Source organism: Schistocerca cancellata, chromosome 2 (assembly GCF_023864275.1).
Source record: "Schistocerca cancellata isolate TAMUIC-IGC-003103 chromosome 2, iqSchCanc2.1, whole genome shotgun sequence".
In the NCBI taxonomy this organism is placed as follows: domain Eukaryota; kingdom Metazoa; phylum Arthropoda; class Insecta; order Orthoptera; family Acrididae; genus Schistocerca; species Schistocerca cancellata.
The window spans coordinates 689,147,208-689,165,953 of record NC_064627.1 but is presented as its reverse complement, the minus strand read 5'-3'; the positions used below and the strand labels follow the sequence as shown (position 1 = coordinate 689,165,953).

At 42.9% G+C, this 18,746-nt stretch overlaps 1 protein-coding gene across 1 annotated transcript in view; it reads left to right on the top strand.

Moving 5' to 3' along the window:
- The first annotated feature begins 920 nt into the window (after nucleotides 1-920).
- LOC126162436 (uncharacterized transporter slc-17.2-like) overlaps nucleotides 921-18,746 on the top strand; it is a 320,908-nt gene continuing 303,082 nt past the window's right edge. The window contains exon 1 of the mRNA XM_049918945.1: nucleotides 921-1,025. Coding sequence (XP_049774902.1) covers nucleotides 1,013-1,025 — 13 coding nt within the window. The 5' untranslated portion in view covers nucleotides 921-1,012. The remainder of the gene's footprint in view (nucleotides 1,026-18,746) is intronic.

Here is an 18,746-nt window from a genome sequence, read left to right as displayed (position 1 = left end):
GTGATGGTACGCATTTCTCCTCCTTACACGAGGCATTGCAACAACGTTTCACCAGGTAACGCCGGTCAAATGCTGTTTTTGTATGAGAAATCGGTTGGAAACTTCCCTCATGTCAGCACGTTGTAGGTGTCGCCACCGGCGCCAACCTTGTGTGAATGCTCTGAAAAGCTAGTCATTTGCATATCACAGCATGTTCTTCCTGTCGGTTAAATTTCGCGTCTGTAGCACGTCATCTTCGTGGTGTAGCAATTTTAATGTCCAGTAGTGTATAAACTTGATTTCAGTCGCATTACTGCACACGAAAGTAAGATACAGTGTTGGTTAATGCATGGACCAGTCGGTGTAGGAAATTCTAGCAGATTATAACTTTGTACCAGATTAGAACTCGAACTTAAAACTTTGTCTCTCACAGACAATATGTTACCGACAGAGTTGTGAAGGCATGTCTTGCGATTAGTTCTCACAGCTGTACTCGTGCCACTGCCTCTCTCCTTCATTCCATTGTTTCATATCAACACACACTCCACTGCAGAGTGAAAGATTCATTCTGAAAATAAACCATTACTCAGTGGCTGAACCATTTCTCCGCAATATCCTTTCTTCAAGGAGTCCAGAAAGCTGTGAAGTTTGGAAACAAGGAGAGAATTAATGACGGGAGTAGAGCTGTGAGGAGTAATCACAAGTCAAGTCTTGATAGCTCAGTTGGTAAGGGCATTGCCCGCGAAAGGCAAGGCATAGGCTGAAATCCTGGTCCCGGTGAGGCACACAGTTTTAGTCTGTCAGGAAGCTTCACATCAGCACGAATTCCGCTCCAGAGTAAGATTCATTCTGCAAGTACTGAGTATCTAACTACTCACTGGCAGTTGTATCGCTGAAGCCCACGCAAAACTCGGCGATCCTCAGGCGAGTAGTGTGGACAGCGGCCGCTGCGAGCTGCGGCGCCACCGTCGCTCCGGCAGCGACTTGGCGAGAACGCGGCGGGCAGTGTGGATGGCGACCAGTCTGCCGCACCATGCCTTCCAGAGGTGAGTGCAGCCGCGTCGCTACCGCATACCGCGTGCAGCTGCCGCGTCTAGCGATTTCGCTCCACGCCACGCTATACACGCGACGTTCCTTATACTTCCACTGTTTGCTTCTAGACCACCTCTTAAAACTTACCAGTGATGCCAGTTCGCTTATATTAAGTTTTTCTGGTTTTGGAATTACAGGGAATGCAATGAAGTCTTCGGAAGTTTGTTACCGATATTAATGTAGCGGTCGGCTTCATCCATGTCCAGGCCGGCCAGGAATGATGTGCTGTAGTAGAGATATTTCTCTTAAAGTTGAGGCTCCAAAAGCCATTCATAAAGCTTTCCTTTGCAATAATTTGGTAGCAAAGGACGACGACCAACATGTCTGAAGGAATCAGTCAATCTGCTATTGCAGCATACTCCTGTCATGTATGGAAAGCATATTCATTATAATACACTTTTAAATAACCGTCACGTAAGTTTAGAAATTATTTTGCATTCAGGTTGCGTAACTCCACTCCTTTTCGTAGCAGAAGTAATGAATCGTTTGAAGGAAATATGAACTCCCAGCAAGTTACTGTTCTCTGACAAAAAAGTTCGATAAAAAATTCAGTTTGCTTGAACATTTGGGTACGTAATATGTCACTGAATGTTTTTTTTTTCTTTATTGAGTTTCGATTTCCTCCGAAGGGGGCGGGCTGGTAGCAGCTTAGTATGCCGCTCTTCAGCCTACAGAATTGCAACTTGTGTACAACAGAATAAAAACAGGCGATCAAATCGGAGACTTAAATAGTAACATGGCGGAGTCGCTGTATGAAGAAATGTTTGTTTAAACACGGTTGCAATGCAAACAATTCAAACTTAACTGTCCTTCAGTTGACAATGTTGACAGAGAGTAACGGCATTTATATGTAGTATGATACTTACGAGTCTTAAATGTGCGCAACGAGCTGTACAAGTTTCCACGTTGATATAAGACCTTTTGCAAACATGTGCAAATCTGACACGTAACTTTCGCCGCGCGACGGGCTTAGCGAAGTGAAAAATGGTCGCTGATTTGGTGTGCGTCTTGACACAGAGATGTCGCTGTTGTTCCCAAACAGAGATTTGTCGCACAGAAGCCGTTCGCGTGCTCTTTGGCAAAGTGTGCAGCGTCTGAAGAAGATTCCGTGAAAGTTATTCGGACATGATTAAGGATGCAAACAATAATTAGCACGTGCTGTTGGCATGACGTGAAGTTTAAGACTTTCGTAGTGCTGTGTTTCTGTGAATAATAATTGATGTGAGTTGGGGGATCCATCCATAAAACGCATGGGCAAGTGTGGAAAGTGTCATTAATCTGTCGCCGCATGAGATAGTATGGTGCACCGCGCACAGTTAACGAGAGTGATCGACCTCTTGGTATTAGCGTGACACAATTTTTCACAAACTGGCTTCAGCTCACGACAAAAACTGCTGTTCTTCCTCAAGATTTGCAGACTGTTAAAATTTCGTATGAAGTAATGTCTGCTGAAGGCTTTATCGGTTTTACCGTTGAACATTGAATAATTATTGCGTATTAATTTATTTGTTGTTTATATGCAACAGTAGTAAAAGTGTATGTCTGTGATGGTCAGGTGAGCACTCGAATTTGCTCTCAAACGGCAGTGACAGACAAACATTACGAATTTTCTTCGAGTTCTTGACGAAGAAATGCTTTGTTGATGACAAGTTCGTGTGACAAAGTTCCCATGTAATTACGCACATCTCAGAGCACTAATGAGTTACGTTTACAGACAGTTCGAAGTTGGTCCAACTAACAGGTAGTCATTTTAAGTTCGACGATACCACTGGTGATCTTCGAAAGAATTAGGATACTTGGCTTATCAGCTCGGTACAGCGTTGTACATCTAAGGCTTCCACTGTATTAATTGAACATGCACGTGGTTGGATGAAAGCAAATTGTATAAATCGTCCACTACCAGCCTGTCATGCCAGCGATGCTGAATTGTCACTGCATCCACTGATAAATTGAATTCAACTGTGCAAACAACTCTTGGATGGTGATATCTGCCCGGTGTAATATTATTGTACTTCGAAGAATTTTCTGCGATAATGAGCGCATGGTTGTAAGTGGATTCTCAAACGTTTCAACCCGCAGGCCATACTGTTTGAACCGTAAGAAATTCTCTGATTTCTCATCAGTTTTACGTATTGCAGAAATATAAAGTTCTTCTTTTTCTTTCTTCATGTACTGGCGTTTGTCTGTTACTTTCTCTTGGTTAAAATTATTGAATTTTCATCCATCTTCCTAAAAATCTGCTGCACAATGGGTAATAATTCATAATTTTTTATGGTGTCATCGTCTTCCGTTCTTGTGAAATTCTCGTTCCTGTTGTTCCTGTATTCCTTATCTTTGTCATTTAAGCTTTTGTGTCCCAGTTCTACCTCTGATGTCACCATTCCACCTCCTATCGGATAGTGTGTACCCAGTCACTCTTCTTAGGAATCGCATATCCGATGTTTGTATTCTTTCTTCATTACTTTTTGTTACAGCCCACGACTCACGTCGCTATATTATAGGGGGTACTGAAATAGTTCTGTAGAACTTATGTCCAGTTATCTTTCTTACTTCAGCTTTGATGGTTCCATAAATTGTTCCGTAAACGTTATTAAATCTTTCTACTTTCTTTTGTTTGTCCATTTCTGTCGTGAATTATACAGCAGGAAGTTGAACGAATTAAACAAGCATAGACTGAGGTGACAAAAGTCATGGGATACGCACATATAGTGATGGCAGTGGTATCACGTACACAAGGTGTAAAAAGTCTATGCATCGGCGGAGCTGTTACTTGTACTCTGGTGATTCATTCGAAAATGTTTCCAACGTGATTATGGCCTCAACGCGGGGTAGCCGTGCGGTCTGGGGAGCCTTGCCGCGGTTCGCGCGGCTGCCCCCGTCGGAAATTCGAGTCCTCTTTCGGGTATGGGTGTGTGTGTTGTCCTTAGCGAAAGTTAGTTTCAATTAGATTAAGTAGAGTGTAATCTTAGGGACTGATGATCTCAGCAGTTTGGTCCCATAGGAACTTACTACAAATTTCCAAATTTATGGCGGCACGACGGAAATTAACAGGCTTTGAACGCGGAATGGTAGTTGCAGCTAGAAGCTTGGGCCATTTCATTTCGGAAATCGTTAGAGAATTCAGTATTCCGACATTCACAGTGACAAGAATCTGCCGACGATACCAAATGTCAGGCATTACCGCTCACCACGGACAATGCAGTCGTCGACGGCCTTCACTTAACGTCCGAGAGGAGCAGCGTTTGCGTAGAGTCGTCAGTGCTAACAGACAAGCAACACTGCGTGAAATAACCGCAGAAATACATGTGGGCCGGACGACGAACGTGTCCGTTAGGACAGTGCGGCGAAATCTGATGTTACGTGACATGGAACCAGACGACCGATACTATGGCCTTTGCTAGCAGCACAACATCGCCTGCAGCTCCTTTACTGGACTTGTGACAATATCGGTACTGGAATACCGTGGCCTTTAAGTTGCTAAGAGCTGATGGTAGGGTTCGACTGCAGCGTAGACCTCACGAATCCGTGACCTACGTCGACAACAAGGCACTTTGCAATTTGGTGGTGGCTTTATAATGGTGTGGGCTGTGTTTACATGGAACAGACTAGGTCCTCTGGTCCAGCTGAACCGATAACTGACTGTGAATGGTTATGTTCGGCTACTTGGAGATCGTTTGCAGCCATTCATGGACGTCATGCTCTCAAACAAGAATGGAATTTTTATGGATGACACTGCACCATGTCACCGGGACACAATTGTTCGCGATTGGTTTGAAGAGTATTCTGGACATTCGAGCGAATGATTTGGCCACCCAGATCGCCCGACATGAATCCCATCGAACAATCAAGGGACATAATCGAGAGGTCAGTTCGTGCGCAAAATCCTTCACCGACAACAATTTCGACTTATGGACGGCTATAGAAGCAGCGTGACTCAGTACTTCTATAGAGGACTTCCAACTACTTGTTGAGCCCATTACACGTCGAGTTGCTGCTCTACGCTGGCTAGAAGGATGTCCGACACGATATTGTGAGAAATCCAACGACTTTTCTCTCCTCAGTGAATACTGAAGACGATGATGTTGTTGTGGTCTTCAGTCCGAAGACTGGTTTGATGCAGTTCTCCACGTCATTCTATCCTATGCAAGTTTCTTCACTTCCGAATAACTGCTACAACCTAAATCCATTTGAACCCGTTCTTTATATTCGAACTGGACTTCCTCTACAATTTTTTCCCTCCACCCTTCCGTCAATTACCACATTGACGATTCCTCGATGATTCAGGGTGTCTTCGACCTGGAATCCCATTGACTGGAGTAGAACTGTCTTCAGTGAAGAGACACGGTTTGAATTGAGCACTGATGACCAGCGAAGACGAGTCTGGAGACGCACCAGACAGCTGTGGGATACCATCCTGACTGTTGCCCGCCATACGGCCCGATAACCGGGAGTGCTGGTCTGGAGTGACACATTTTTCATAGCATTGTCATCCGCAGCATCCTTACAGCACAGCGGTACGTCGACGATATTCTACCCCCAGTTCTGTTGCCCTTCATGGCAAGCCATCCTGGGCTTACGTTTCAGCAAGATAACGCCCGCTCGCACACGGCGAGAGGTTGTGCTGTTTGTTTTCGTGCATGCCAAACCCGACATAGGCCAGGAAGGTCGTCGTATATCTCCCCAATTGAGAACGTTTGGAGCATAATGGGAAGGATCCTCCATTTATCTAGGAACTCTGACGATCTAGCACGCGACTGGACAGAGTTGGGCACGAGGTCACTCATGCGGACATCCAACAACACTGTCAATCAGTGTCAAATCGAATAACTGCTTATAAGTGCCAGAAGTGGACTAGCGGGTTACTGACTTGCGCAAATTGTAGAGCTCTTTCTCTTGAATAAATTATCCATTTTTTTCTGGCATTCTAATCATATGTTCGTCTGTACATGTACTTCAGATATACCGATTTCCGTCTCATTCGGATAATTCCTCCGAGGTTCGTCTTTTATTTTTGTCTTAGAGCTTACCTTGGCGGCATGATATTCGTTATTCAGTCAGTCGCAAATACTGATTCTCCAAATTTCCTCAACAATGTTCTTCAAAAACACCTCGTTTTCCCTCCAGGCATTCCAATTTGAGTTCACGAAACATCTCCAGATAATCTCGTGCTGATCTAACCTGCTTGTAACAAATATTGCAGTACGGCTCTGAATTGTTTCAACAGGATACTAACCATAAACCTGTTATTACGAGTTCAGCATTCTCCTAGGGTCTATAACAGGACGAATATCGGAATGTACTGAATGTACTGCCTTTCCCTAAGATTTCCATTCCCATCCTGTAAATTCCGAGCTTTTGCTGTCTTTGTAACGACGCTGATTACTTCTCATCTTCCTGCTTTTCTTTATTCTTACCATTTTCAGTTTCCTTTGATATACTTACGCAGTACTCATCCGCTTATGAATTTTAAAGGCACGTAAGGCATCTACATCTACATGGATACTTTGCAAATCACATTCAAGTGCCTGGTACAGGGTTCATCGAACCACCTTCATAATGATTCTCTATTAATCCAATCTCCCACAGTGCGCGGAAAAAAACGAACGCCTATATCTTCCCGTGCGAGCTCTGATTTCCCTTACTTTATTGTGGTGATGGTTTATCCCTATGTAGGTCGGCGTCAACAAAATATTTTCGCTTTCGGAGGAAAGAATTGCTGATTGAAATGTCGTGAGTAGATTCTGCCGCAACGAAAAATGCCTTTGTCTTAATAATGTCCACCCCAAATCGTATATCATTTCAGTGACACTCTCTCCCCTGTTTCGCGATAATACAGAACGTGCTGCCCTGCTTTGAACTTCCTCGGTGTACTCCATCAGTCCTATCTGGTAAGGAAACCACAACGGTATTCTAAAAGAGGACGGATAAGAGATCTTTAGTGGATCTGTGACATTTTCTAAGTGTCCTGCCAATAAAACGCAGTCTTTGGTTAGTCTTCCGTACAACATTTTCTGTGCGTTCCTTCCAATTTAAGTTGTTCATAATTGTAATTCCTAGGTATTTTGTTGAATTTAGGCCTTTAGATTTGAGTGATTTATCGTGTAACCGAAGTTTAACGGATTCCTTTCAGCACTCATGTGGATGACCTCACAGTTTTCGTTATTTACGGTCAATTGCCAATTTTTGCACCATACATATATCTTTTCTAAATCGTTTTGCAATGTGTTTTCATCTTCTGATGACTTTATCAGTCGATAAACGACAGCATCATCTGCAAACAACCTAAGACGGCTGATCAGATTGTCTCCTAAATCGTTTATATAGATAAGGAACAGCAAAGGGCCTATAACACTATCTTGGGGAACGCCAGAAATCACTTCTGTTTTACTCGATGACTTTCCGTCAATTACTACGAACTGTGACCTCTCTGACATGAACTCACGAATGCAGTCTCATGACTGAGACGATATTCCATAAGCACGCAATTTCACTACACGCCGATTGTGTGGTACAGTGTTAAAAACCCTTCTGGAAATCTAAAAATCGGAATCACTTTGAAATCCCTTGCAAAAGCACTCAATACTTCATGTGAGTAAAGAGCTAGTTGTGTCTCACTAGAAAGATGTTTTCTAAATCCATGTTGACTGTGTGTCAATAGACCGTTCTCATCGATGTAATTCATAATGTTCGAACACAATATATGTTCCGAAACACTGCTGCGTATCGACGTTAATGATATGGACCTGTAATTTAGTGGATTACTCCTGCTACCTTTCTTGAATATTGGTGTGACCTGTGCAGCTTTCCAGTCTTGGGGTACCGATCTTTCATCGAGCGAACGGTTGTATATGATTGTTAATTATTAGCATTTTCTGAAAGGAACCTAACTGGTATACAGCCTGGACCGGAAGACTTCCTTTTGTTAAGTGATTTAAGTTGCTTTACTAACCCGAGGATATCTACTTCTGGTTACTCATGTTGGCACTGTTCTTCACACAAATTCTGGAATATTTACTTCGTCTTCTTTGCTGAAGGAATTTTGGATGGCTGTGTTTAGTAAATCTGCTTTGGCAGCACTGTCGTGGATAGTATTTCTATTGCTATTGCGTTGAGGAGGTATTGATCGTGCCTTGCCGCTCGCATACTTCACGTACGACCAGAATCTCTTTTGATTTTCTGCCAGGGTTCGAGGCAAAGTTTCGTTGTGGAAACTATTATAAGCATGTTGCATGGAAATCTGCGCTAAATTTCGAGCTTCTGTAAAAGATTGCCAATCTTGGAGATTTCGCGTCAGTTTAAATTTGGCATGTTTGTTTCGTTGTTTCTGCAAGAGTTTTCTGATCCGTTTTGCGTACCAAGGAAGATCAGCTTCGGCGTTCGTTAATTTATTTGGTATAAATCTCTCAAGTGCTGCCGATATTATTTCTTTGAATTCAAACCACATCTGGTCTACACTTACACTGTTAATTTGGAAAGAGTGACGATTGTCTCTCAGGAAGGCGTCAAGTGAATTTTTATCTGCTTTTTTGAATAGGTATATTTCTCGTTTATTTTTGGAGGATTTGGGGGTTACGATACTCAGTCTCGCTACGACAAACCTGTGTTCACTAATCACTGTATCCGTTTTGGCAGGATGACAGTGGATACCTATAATATTTCATAATGTCTTGAAGCACGATTCTAAGTAAGTAATAATTCGCAAAGTGTTGTGTAGTGTTTTGTATGAGTAATACTATAATTCTGAGGTATGGACACCGCGATCCCCCTGGTCCCCTCCCCAAGTCGACTTTCTTTAAGATCTTTCTCGCCTTTCAGGAATTATTTCTCTATAAGCTGTTTTGTCGAAAGTTGACTTTCTGAGAACCATGGCAGTAGTTCTATGAGGTTTATAATTTGAACAGCATCCAGTCACAAGTATGGTTTAAAAAGCTTTATTTGAATCATACCATGACTGATATCGAATATGTTACAAATCCATTATCAGATGGTTGTTACGGTTTTCCTTGTTCCCTTGCTGGGGCCACTTTTTGTATTCATTATTGGTTCGCTGCTCTAGGATAGACAGAAAACCTTTTGGTTACAATTCGATAAAATTTACAAGAGATTTAGTTTTTTGCCTCTATCACAACACTCATGAAATTGTTTTAAAGTTAGTAAAATGTGAATTCGATAAAATTTACAAGAGATTTAGTTTTTTGCCTCTATCACAACACTCATGAAATTGTTTTAAAGTTAGTAAAATGTGAAATGTGGTACAAATTTCTGTACTGTGTAATTCTGTGTGACGAAATGTGTTAATTTTAAAATTCGTAAAAAAAATATAGAGAGATTATTTCTCTCAGAATTATGCAGCAAGTCTGCTCCACATTTCATGTTTTTACTAACTTGAAGATTCTGATAAGAGGTCAAAAGAACTAAATCTCTCGTAAATTTTACCAAAGTGTGAACAAAAAAAATTTCTGTCCGTCCTAGAGACAGCAAACCAATAACAAATACAAAACGAGGCCTCAACAAGAAAACAAGGAAATCTGTAAGAATCAACTGAAGATGGATTTGTAACAAATACGAAATCGGTCATGATTTTATTCAAATAAACCTTTTTAGCACATACTTGTGCATGGCTGCGCTTAAATTATAAACATTTTTTCACTACACTTTTATGGCGACGAAAGAAAGAGACGTAAGTTGCTTTCCAAGATTCCTTTCACCTTCAAATGCTAGAAGAGGATAGCAAGCAATATTTGAACAAGGGAGCGGTCGCATAATTTTACGCGAAATGTCTCCCTACGTAACGGCAATAAAGGCAACAGCATGGTTCTCATATTGCCGATAAATTTTCACACGGCCTCGTTTATGGGTACTGCGAGCTGCAAGCTGCAATCATACGCCAGAAGGGAGCTCTGCAGTTGAGACTCACTTTCCACGAGAACTCTACGTCCAGGCACTCTGAGACTTAGGTGACACAGCTTGTCTCTAGACGGGCAGCTGTACGTCATGTGATTACAAACGCAGTAAGAATGTTACTACTTCTTTTTTAATAGGACCAGATTCTACCTTTTTTGTCACCATTTTCAGTTCTTGCATTCATCAAATGCTTGAAAGTACCAAAGCCATAGGGTTCGATGAGAAAATACTATAAATACGCGTTTCAAACGGTTCGACGAGAAAAACCGATATTATTATTTTCAGAACGGTCGTGCAAACACTGGTTTCAGAAGATGTATCTCATCAGGATTCTATAGAAGATCAACGTGTTGCCAATAGAAAGAGAGACAGAAAGGGAGGGAGGGAGAGAGAGAGAGAGAGAGAGAGAGAGAGAGAGAGAGAGAGAAAGAAAGAGAGAGTGTGTCAGTAGTTCTTGTAAACATTTCAACAGTATTCAGTGGCTTTGATGTTATGGTTGTGTGAATATTATGAAATGTGAACGATAAAATAATAGTGAACAGCATACATGTGACATTTTCCTGTGATCCCGATTCGTTAATAATAACTGAGTGTTTGGTATCGTCACTTATACATCTGAAAAATGAAATATGTATTCACGACATACACGTTTTGCTCGTTAGTTCTAAAAACATCATGAATGGTTTGATATTCCACCATGCAAGCAATGTGATACCCAGAGAAACTAGTGACCAGTTATTACACTGCAAGAACAAGAAAATTACTAGTGCCAGCGCAAAAATATAAGAAAACTTGTAAGACAGCCCCACATTTAATCGTAAACTGAGACACCCTATACCTACACCAAAACAAGCAGATATGTGTAACACATTACTTAAAGTAACCAGATACAGAGGTTTGTATACAATATAATTTCAGATGAGCCTGTAAATAAAAAGAGATGCATGTGTGGCATAAATACCCATCCTGCAGTTGTTCAGGGAATGATTCCGATTACTTAAAATTTATAAGCACACAGATAGCTTATAAACTCTAAAACAGTTAAATAAATTTTATATTTAACGTTACATTTTCAGAAATGTTAGCAACAGCTTCAATCGACTTTTAACAACACGTAGTTCTTTGGGAAGATTTGCATTGCTTTTTGTTATGATGGCAGAGTTCTTAATCATCATGAACAAATCGTCTTTAATGTTTACTTTTGGTGCTTATACTCGTAGTTTGCTATTCATATGGATCACTACAAGAAATAAAATGCAATTTGATTCTGACACATGCAACCAAGTGGCAAAGGTACATGGACATCGTAAGCACTCTGTAATATGAGATATGTGTGATTTAGCAGACGTGTCAAATCATGGGGTCATTATAAACGAAGTCCTTTCGGCTATAGAATCATTTTCTGTTCTATAGGTTAAATGACATTTATTGCTAGTAGTGAAACAATTTGCCTATGTTCTATATAAATGACACCTAATAGGCTTTTTTCGCCTTAATAAGACGTCTAGTCAAATAATGTCGACCGTATCGCGACTCTCATTTAAAAAGTGACCCTACTGAAGGTGGTAGTAAGAATGAGGTGTGTATCGTCACGGCCGGGGAAGCTTCGTCAGTGAATATTATTGATATACAGGTGAACAGCTAGCACCGGCGTATTTCTAACGCACTTAACTGCATATGTTTCGTGACTACCTTAGGCAGCTCTAAATTTCTACTTGCTAAGCTATACACACTTCCATATCATCTTTATTGTTCTTTCCTGATACAGCTTGTAGAAATTTATCTTCTCTGTTAAAGAACCAGCTCTATATAAATCCTACTTCTTACCTGAGAAGGTAACTGAGCTGACAAGTGGATTTGAAGAAAATACGTTCAGATTGATTAAAAATGACAAAATATTACTCAAATTGTTAAAAGGATAGATATTTAAATTTGTCTAGTTTACCTGTTTGTTTTCTTTCCTAGGTATAGATGGGAAATCGATCTTGTCTAGACAAGTGAAAACAAAATGCGACAGTGCACCAGCCCAATAGTACTCAAATAAAAACAGATTTTATTCGGGTTTGGCTCACTTCCCTGTCTCTCTTTGTGTGTGTATGCAGGTTGGGCAAACTAAAACTGTCCCAGAAAATATTTCATGTACCTTAAGACGGGCAACCCAACATCCATCATCCGTTCTGGACATGGATGATGTAAGTTGAGTTGCCTGTTTTAAAGTGCATGCCATATTGTCACTGTATAGACAGCGTATGGCAACGGCGGTTCCCGTATGATCACCGAAGGTAAGTACTGTAGGGGTTGACTAGCACTTAGATGGGCCACCAGCCGGGTTTGCTGAACGCTGTTGTAGGCAAGTAGAGTGCACTGAGTCCTTATGAGGCTAACTGAAGAACTACTTGATTGAGAAGTAACGGCTCTAGTCACGAAAACACAATGGTCGGTAGAGCGGTGTGCTGACCGCATGGCCCTCCATACCTGGATCCAGTGTTGCCTGTGAGCTGGGGATGCCACGATGGCTGGTCGGTACCGCTGGGCTGGCATGTTCGGAGTTTATAAACAGGGTGTCCCAGGAGAAATGGACAATATTCAGGGATTTGGCAGGAACGCTCATTTGAAGAAAGAAATTTCATATGGACGTAACTATTCCGTATTCCGAATGGTTTCCGAGCCAGAACACATTTAAGGTAAATTTGTTTCTGGGCTAGTGGCACGCACGTACGTATCATACCCGCCCATCCTCATTGTCATTTTGTTGTAGCACAACCCATCTCGTTGCTTTCAATGTACACTCCTGGAAATTGAAATAAGAACACCGTGAATTCATTGTCCCAGGAAGGGGAAATTTTATTGACACATTCCTGGGGTCAGATACATCACATGATCACACTGACAGAACCACAGGCACATAGACACAGGCAACAGAGCATGCACAATGTCGGCACTAGTACAGTGTATATCCACCTTTCGCAGCAATGCAGGCTGCTATTCTCCCATGGAGACGATCGTAAAGATGCTGGATGTAGTCCTGTGGAACGGCTTGCCATGCCATTTCCACCTGGCGCCTCAGTTGGACCAGCGTTCGTGCTGGACGTGCAGACCGCGTGAGACGATGCTTCATCCAGTCCCAAACATGCTCAATGGGGGACAGATCCGGAGATCTTGCTGGCCAGGATAGTTGACTTACACCTTCTAGAGCACGTTGGGTGGCACGGGATACATGCGGACGTGCATTGTCCTGTTGGAACAGCAAGTTCCCTTGCCGGTCTAGGAATGGTAGAACGATGGGTTCGATGACGGTTTGGATGTACCGTGCACTATTCAGTGTCCCCTCGACGATCACCAGTGGTGTACGGCCAGTGTAGGAGATCGCTCCCCACACCATGATGCCGGGTGTTGGCCCTGTGTGCCTCGGTCGTATGCAGTGCTGATTGTGGCGCTCACCTGCACGGCGCCAAACACGCATACGACCATCATTGGCACCAAGGCAGAAGCGACTCTCATCGCTGAAGACGACACGTCTCCATTCGTCCCTCCATTCACGCCTGTCGCGACACCACTGGAGGCGGGCTGCACGATGTTGGGGCGTGAGCGGAAGACGGCCTAACGGTGTGCGGGACCGTAGCCCAGCTTCATGGAGACGGTTGCGAATGGTCCTCGCCGATACCCCAGGAGCAACAGTGTCCCTAATTTGCTGGGAAGTGGCGGTGCGGTCCCCTACGGCACTGCGTAGGATCCTACGGTCTTGGCGTGCATCCGTGCGTCGCTGCGGTCCAGTCCCAGGTCGATGGGCACGTGCACCTTCCGCCGACCACTGGCGACAACATCGATGTACTGTGGAGACCTCACGCCCCACGTGTTGAGCAATTCGGCGGTACGTCCACCCGGCCTCCCGCATGCCCACTATACGCCCCCGCTCAAAGTCCGTCAACTGCACATACGGTTCACGTCCACGCTGTCGCGGCATGCTACCAGTGTTAAAGACTGCGATGGAGCTCCGTATGCCACGGCAAACTGGCTGACACTGACGGCGGCGGTGCACAAATGCTGCGCAGCTAGCGCCATTCGACGGCCAACACCGCGGTTCCTGGTGTGTCCGCTGTGCCGTGCGTGTGATCATTGCTTGTACAGCCCTCTCGCAGTGTCCGGAGCAAGTATGGTGGGTCTGACACACCGGTGTCAATGTGTTCTTTTTTCCATTTCCAGGAGTGTATTTTTGCTCGAAATGTCTTTCTGAGACTAAACTAGCCCGTTGTACGCGCAGTTGTCACTGGTGCACTGGTGTGCCGTTAGTGAAGTATTGTGAGGGACTGAGAGTGTATCAGTGAAGTATCGATTAACTGCGTTTGTACACACGCTGGTTAAAATGTCACACATCTGCACTAATGAAAAATACGAGAGTTGTCTAGAAAGTAAGGCACCGCATTTTTCTCTTCAACAATTCTTTAATGAACATAATGAGAATTACACACCCTATTTTTCGATGTTATCTCCATCCCGTTCTATGGCCTTCCTCCAGCGCGAAACAAGGGCGAGCATGCCATGTCGGTACCAATCCTTATCCTGGTGGCGGAGCGAGTGCTTCACTGTGTGAATCAACTCCTCGTCGTCCTTAAAATGTCTTCCAAGAATGTCCCAAACAACTGGAAGTCCGAGGGGGCTACGTCAGGGCTGAAGGGTGGATGGGGTAACACTGCCCAACCCTGTTTTGCGATGTGTTCAGCAGTCCTCAGGCTTGTTTGGGGCCAAGTGTTATCGTGTTGCAGCAAAACATCTCGTGGGTTGCTGTAGCGCCGAAGTCGCCTCAAGTGCGTCTTGAGTTTTGTTAATGTGTTGACATAAGCTTCTGAATTATGGTACCGCCTCTTGGCATCACATCAATGAGAATCATACCTTCACAGTCGCAGTACACGGTGATCATGACTTTACCGGCGGAAGGAACTGCTTTGAAATGGGAATGACGCCATTCCATCGACTGTCGTTTTATTTTGGACTCAAAATAATGAACTTAAGTTTCATCACCTGTCACAATCTGAGACAAGGCTTCCCCCTCAGCTTCAAAACGTTGTAACAAATCAAGACAAATATTTTTTCAGTGCGATTTGTGATCCACCGTTAGACACCGCGGGACCCATCTTGCACACACTTTTGAATATCCAAGAATGCGGATAATTGCTTTCAAGCTCCCTTTTCTGATTGACAGATGCAATGCCAACTGCCGAGTCGCGATGCGTCTGTCCTCGCGAATGACATCTGCTCCCTGCAACATGCCAGGTGTGACGGCCGTGGATGGTCTCTTCCACCGCTGCAAATCGTGGAGCTCCGCCGAACCAACTTCTGCTGACCACGTTCTCCGTGCCCACCGACTAATTGTACTTCTGTCGGCAGCAGATGCTCCTTAGACTTTGCACAAGCGTTTGTGAATATTTCCCACAGTTTTTTTTTTCTCTGCAGTGAGAAATTCAATGACTGCAAGCTGCTTGTAATGTACTCACCCACAGACACCATTTTGAAACTGTCCTGCAGCTACGCTATCTGTCGGAAGTGACGGTAACTTGGCGCGCTCACACAGGAGACTTCAAATAATACATACGTAACCTTTCCTTTTCGCATTAGTAGCACTGTTTTCTAAGAAAAAAATGAGGAGCATTACTTTCTCAGCAACCCTCGTACGCAAATATGGAGTATAATTATGGCTTCTGCGATAGCAGTACACCTGCTGCTGTCGAAGAGTATCGACGACGCTTTCCGGGTCGCCGAGTGTCTACAAGTGTTTTTAGCACATCGCGTAAAAGTGGTGTTCTCCCAAGTTTTCATTTTTCATATGAACGCGTAGTTTAACAACCTGTGCAGGAACAGCAACATTGTTAAAAGGGTGCAATGTAGTCATACTACCAGCACACGACATTAAATGTGTTGTATCTCGGAAACCGTTCGGAATAGTGCACATGTCCATATGAAGCTTTTGCTTCAAATGATCATTCTTGTCATATCCCTGAAACTGACCATTCCTGTTAGAAAACATTGTATAATGTTAATTCACGAGACAAAACTTGGCAACAGTATAGAACTCGTGCAATTCATTTAAACACAGTTTCCTACAAAGCCTATACATTCGAACTTAGAATTGCTAAAACAAAGAAAAAGATGGTACTCGATTCGTTTTATAAGAATATATATTAAGCCTAAATTTCAGTTTTTTTTCCTTTCTTGGCCTGTTTCGATTATCGTAATCATCATCTAATCAAACTTAATTCAGCCAGGCCATATCAGGAGCTGGTGCTCGGAACAACTGCATATTACAGAAGGTTAGCTGTCACTAACTGTTCGTTCTCTTTCCTACAGCGAGATAAATTTACTTTTGAAATAATCGAGTCAATTTACTCCTGATTCAAACGTATGTTTGTAGCCGCGCATTACAATCTCCACTTGTACTGTGTTGGTAAATTATTTTCCGAAACTAAGTTCTAGGTCTCTCTCTCTCCCAATAAATAGTTCAGATGCTGCGTCACCCCCACCTGTGGGTGAAATTGACCGATGATCTGTGGTGTGATAATTGTCGAGTGTTTATGACTCTGTGCTGAAACTTTAGCAATAATTGAAAAATACAGTGCATCCAGTTTATCAAAGTTCCTTTGGGAATTTTATGTGCTCAGCTAGCCCTGTTAGTGCTACCTTTCCATTTAAAATTTCTGCGAAACACGGTTCTAAAACATCCAGGCTATATTGCTTCAGTTCATACTATTTACGTTTGTACACACACGGAATTTTCACACTGACGACTCTTACAATCTCAAGAAAAGAGACTTGTCTCTTACGTGACAAATTCATAACATACAAACACTTGCAACAGTGACTACATGTCTCCACCAGTAGACTGTTACGGGCAGCTGTTTCTGTAACCATGTATCACATTGTTGCTGCCTTCATTAGCTCACGTTCTTGCTGCATTCAGGAATGTTTTTAACCGCTGAAGAAAAAGCTGTCAGTTTCACTCCGATTGCAGCAAGAATTTGCTGTGTTTTATATATGTGCCTATAAATCGGTTAGTATAATAGATTAAGTTTTGTTATGGCTGGAGTTGGCGTTGTGAAGGGTCATTGAACGACATACGTTAAGACATAGACACATCATCAGTTGTTTTATGTCAGTCTCAGGAATAAAAGCTTTAATGCACTAAAAAAGTTAAAATAGTCTCTCCTCCCGAAAACGATTAGTATTCAGACAGGTTTGGAATACCGTCCATTTAGCTATTGCCACGCATTAAGAACTTTTGCACAGTAAAAATACTAAATAAAAAAATGAACTTATCGGTCAGTTTCATACCTGCGGGCAGTTTCACCCCATTTGACGGTACGTAGTTTGACACATAGCTCTCATGGTCATTGCGTCGCTGGTTCGACAAGATACAAGATATACAATATCGCACTCTCGACTTGACTAACACAAGTAACGACACCATGTAACAATTTGTCACATTGACTCTGTGGCGTTCGTGATCTCAATTGGAAACAAATGCTTTTCTTCTGGCAAAATAGCCCCTATAGGGGCGACAGTACTCATCCACGCGAGAACCCCCATGTGATCGAACCTTCCCGTATTGTGCGATGAAGCTTTCACTTTTTGCGCCCACGTAAGAACGCAAATAAGCATCAGTAGCATATGCGGAGACTAGAAAGATACAAACACACGTGGGAAGACAGACATAGACCTACAGATATAGCAGCTCTGTGCAAAGACATTGCATCGTACAGCTGCATACCTATAAAGAACGGTTTGTAGATAATAAAGCGGCTCCCGGCGTCGACAAAAGAAAAATCGATTGATGTCCCTTCGCACGCTGAACTGCGAATAATCTTTGAAGAGAACTTTCCTCCTCCATTCACCTACCTTCCACATCCTAGCAGGTTCTTTTCTTTTTCTTTTTCACGTCAGCCCTTGCTTAAACATGTTGTTGTCTGCTGTGTGCGAATACACTAGAACGTTGAAACACAGGTAATTTTCATGTAGCAATAATGTACAGCACTCTGATGTCAATTGCTTTGTCTCAAAGTTATTATTGTGGTTGTGTTCCATAATACTGTACAAAAAGCTGTTCAAGTTCGTATCACAAATATTTGTTGAAATAACATTTCAGTGTACCAGATGACTGTCTTCAACTTCATAATGTAACAAACATACACCCATGAGCAGCTGAATTTCTTAGTAGTGTGAAGCGCACACTGTCACCCAGTCGATTGCAGTGATTTCATGAGGGACTGAAAGCTGTGGAGATACATTCTGCTCAATGACCTCTCAACCGATGTCTACATGCCTACAACGTAGAGTGCGCGTGGAATAACGTGGCCCACAAATACGTAGTCGGCAGGGCCCGTGTGGGGAGAGCAGCAGTGGTGGGGGTTGTGGACAGGCACTGTAGGGGAAATGCTGAGCGCTGGAGGGGAAGTGTCGTTCTAAACTGAAGGTTACTCTTACTTTTTTTTTCTTTTTGTAAATATTAACTGGAGCCCCTCCACATCCACTCTTGCTTGATGACCATCCAAAAAGGTCTACTGTCACTTCAACTTTTGTTAGCGCATCTAAAAGGAATTCCACTGCAAATGCAACAAAAGCAGTGATTTATTTCCGCTTAGCTTGTTAACCATTTGCAACTTTCAGAGAAGCATCATGAGTGGCACATTTTGAGTAAAACCTACGTTTTCGTTGTTGCCATGTTAAAATTTGCTTCTTTTGCCAAAACATAGGGAAGTTTATACAGTGTCATCTCACTAACA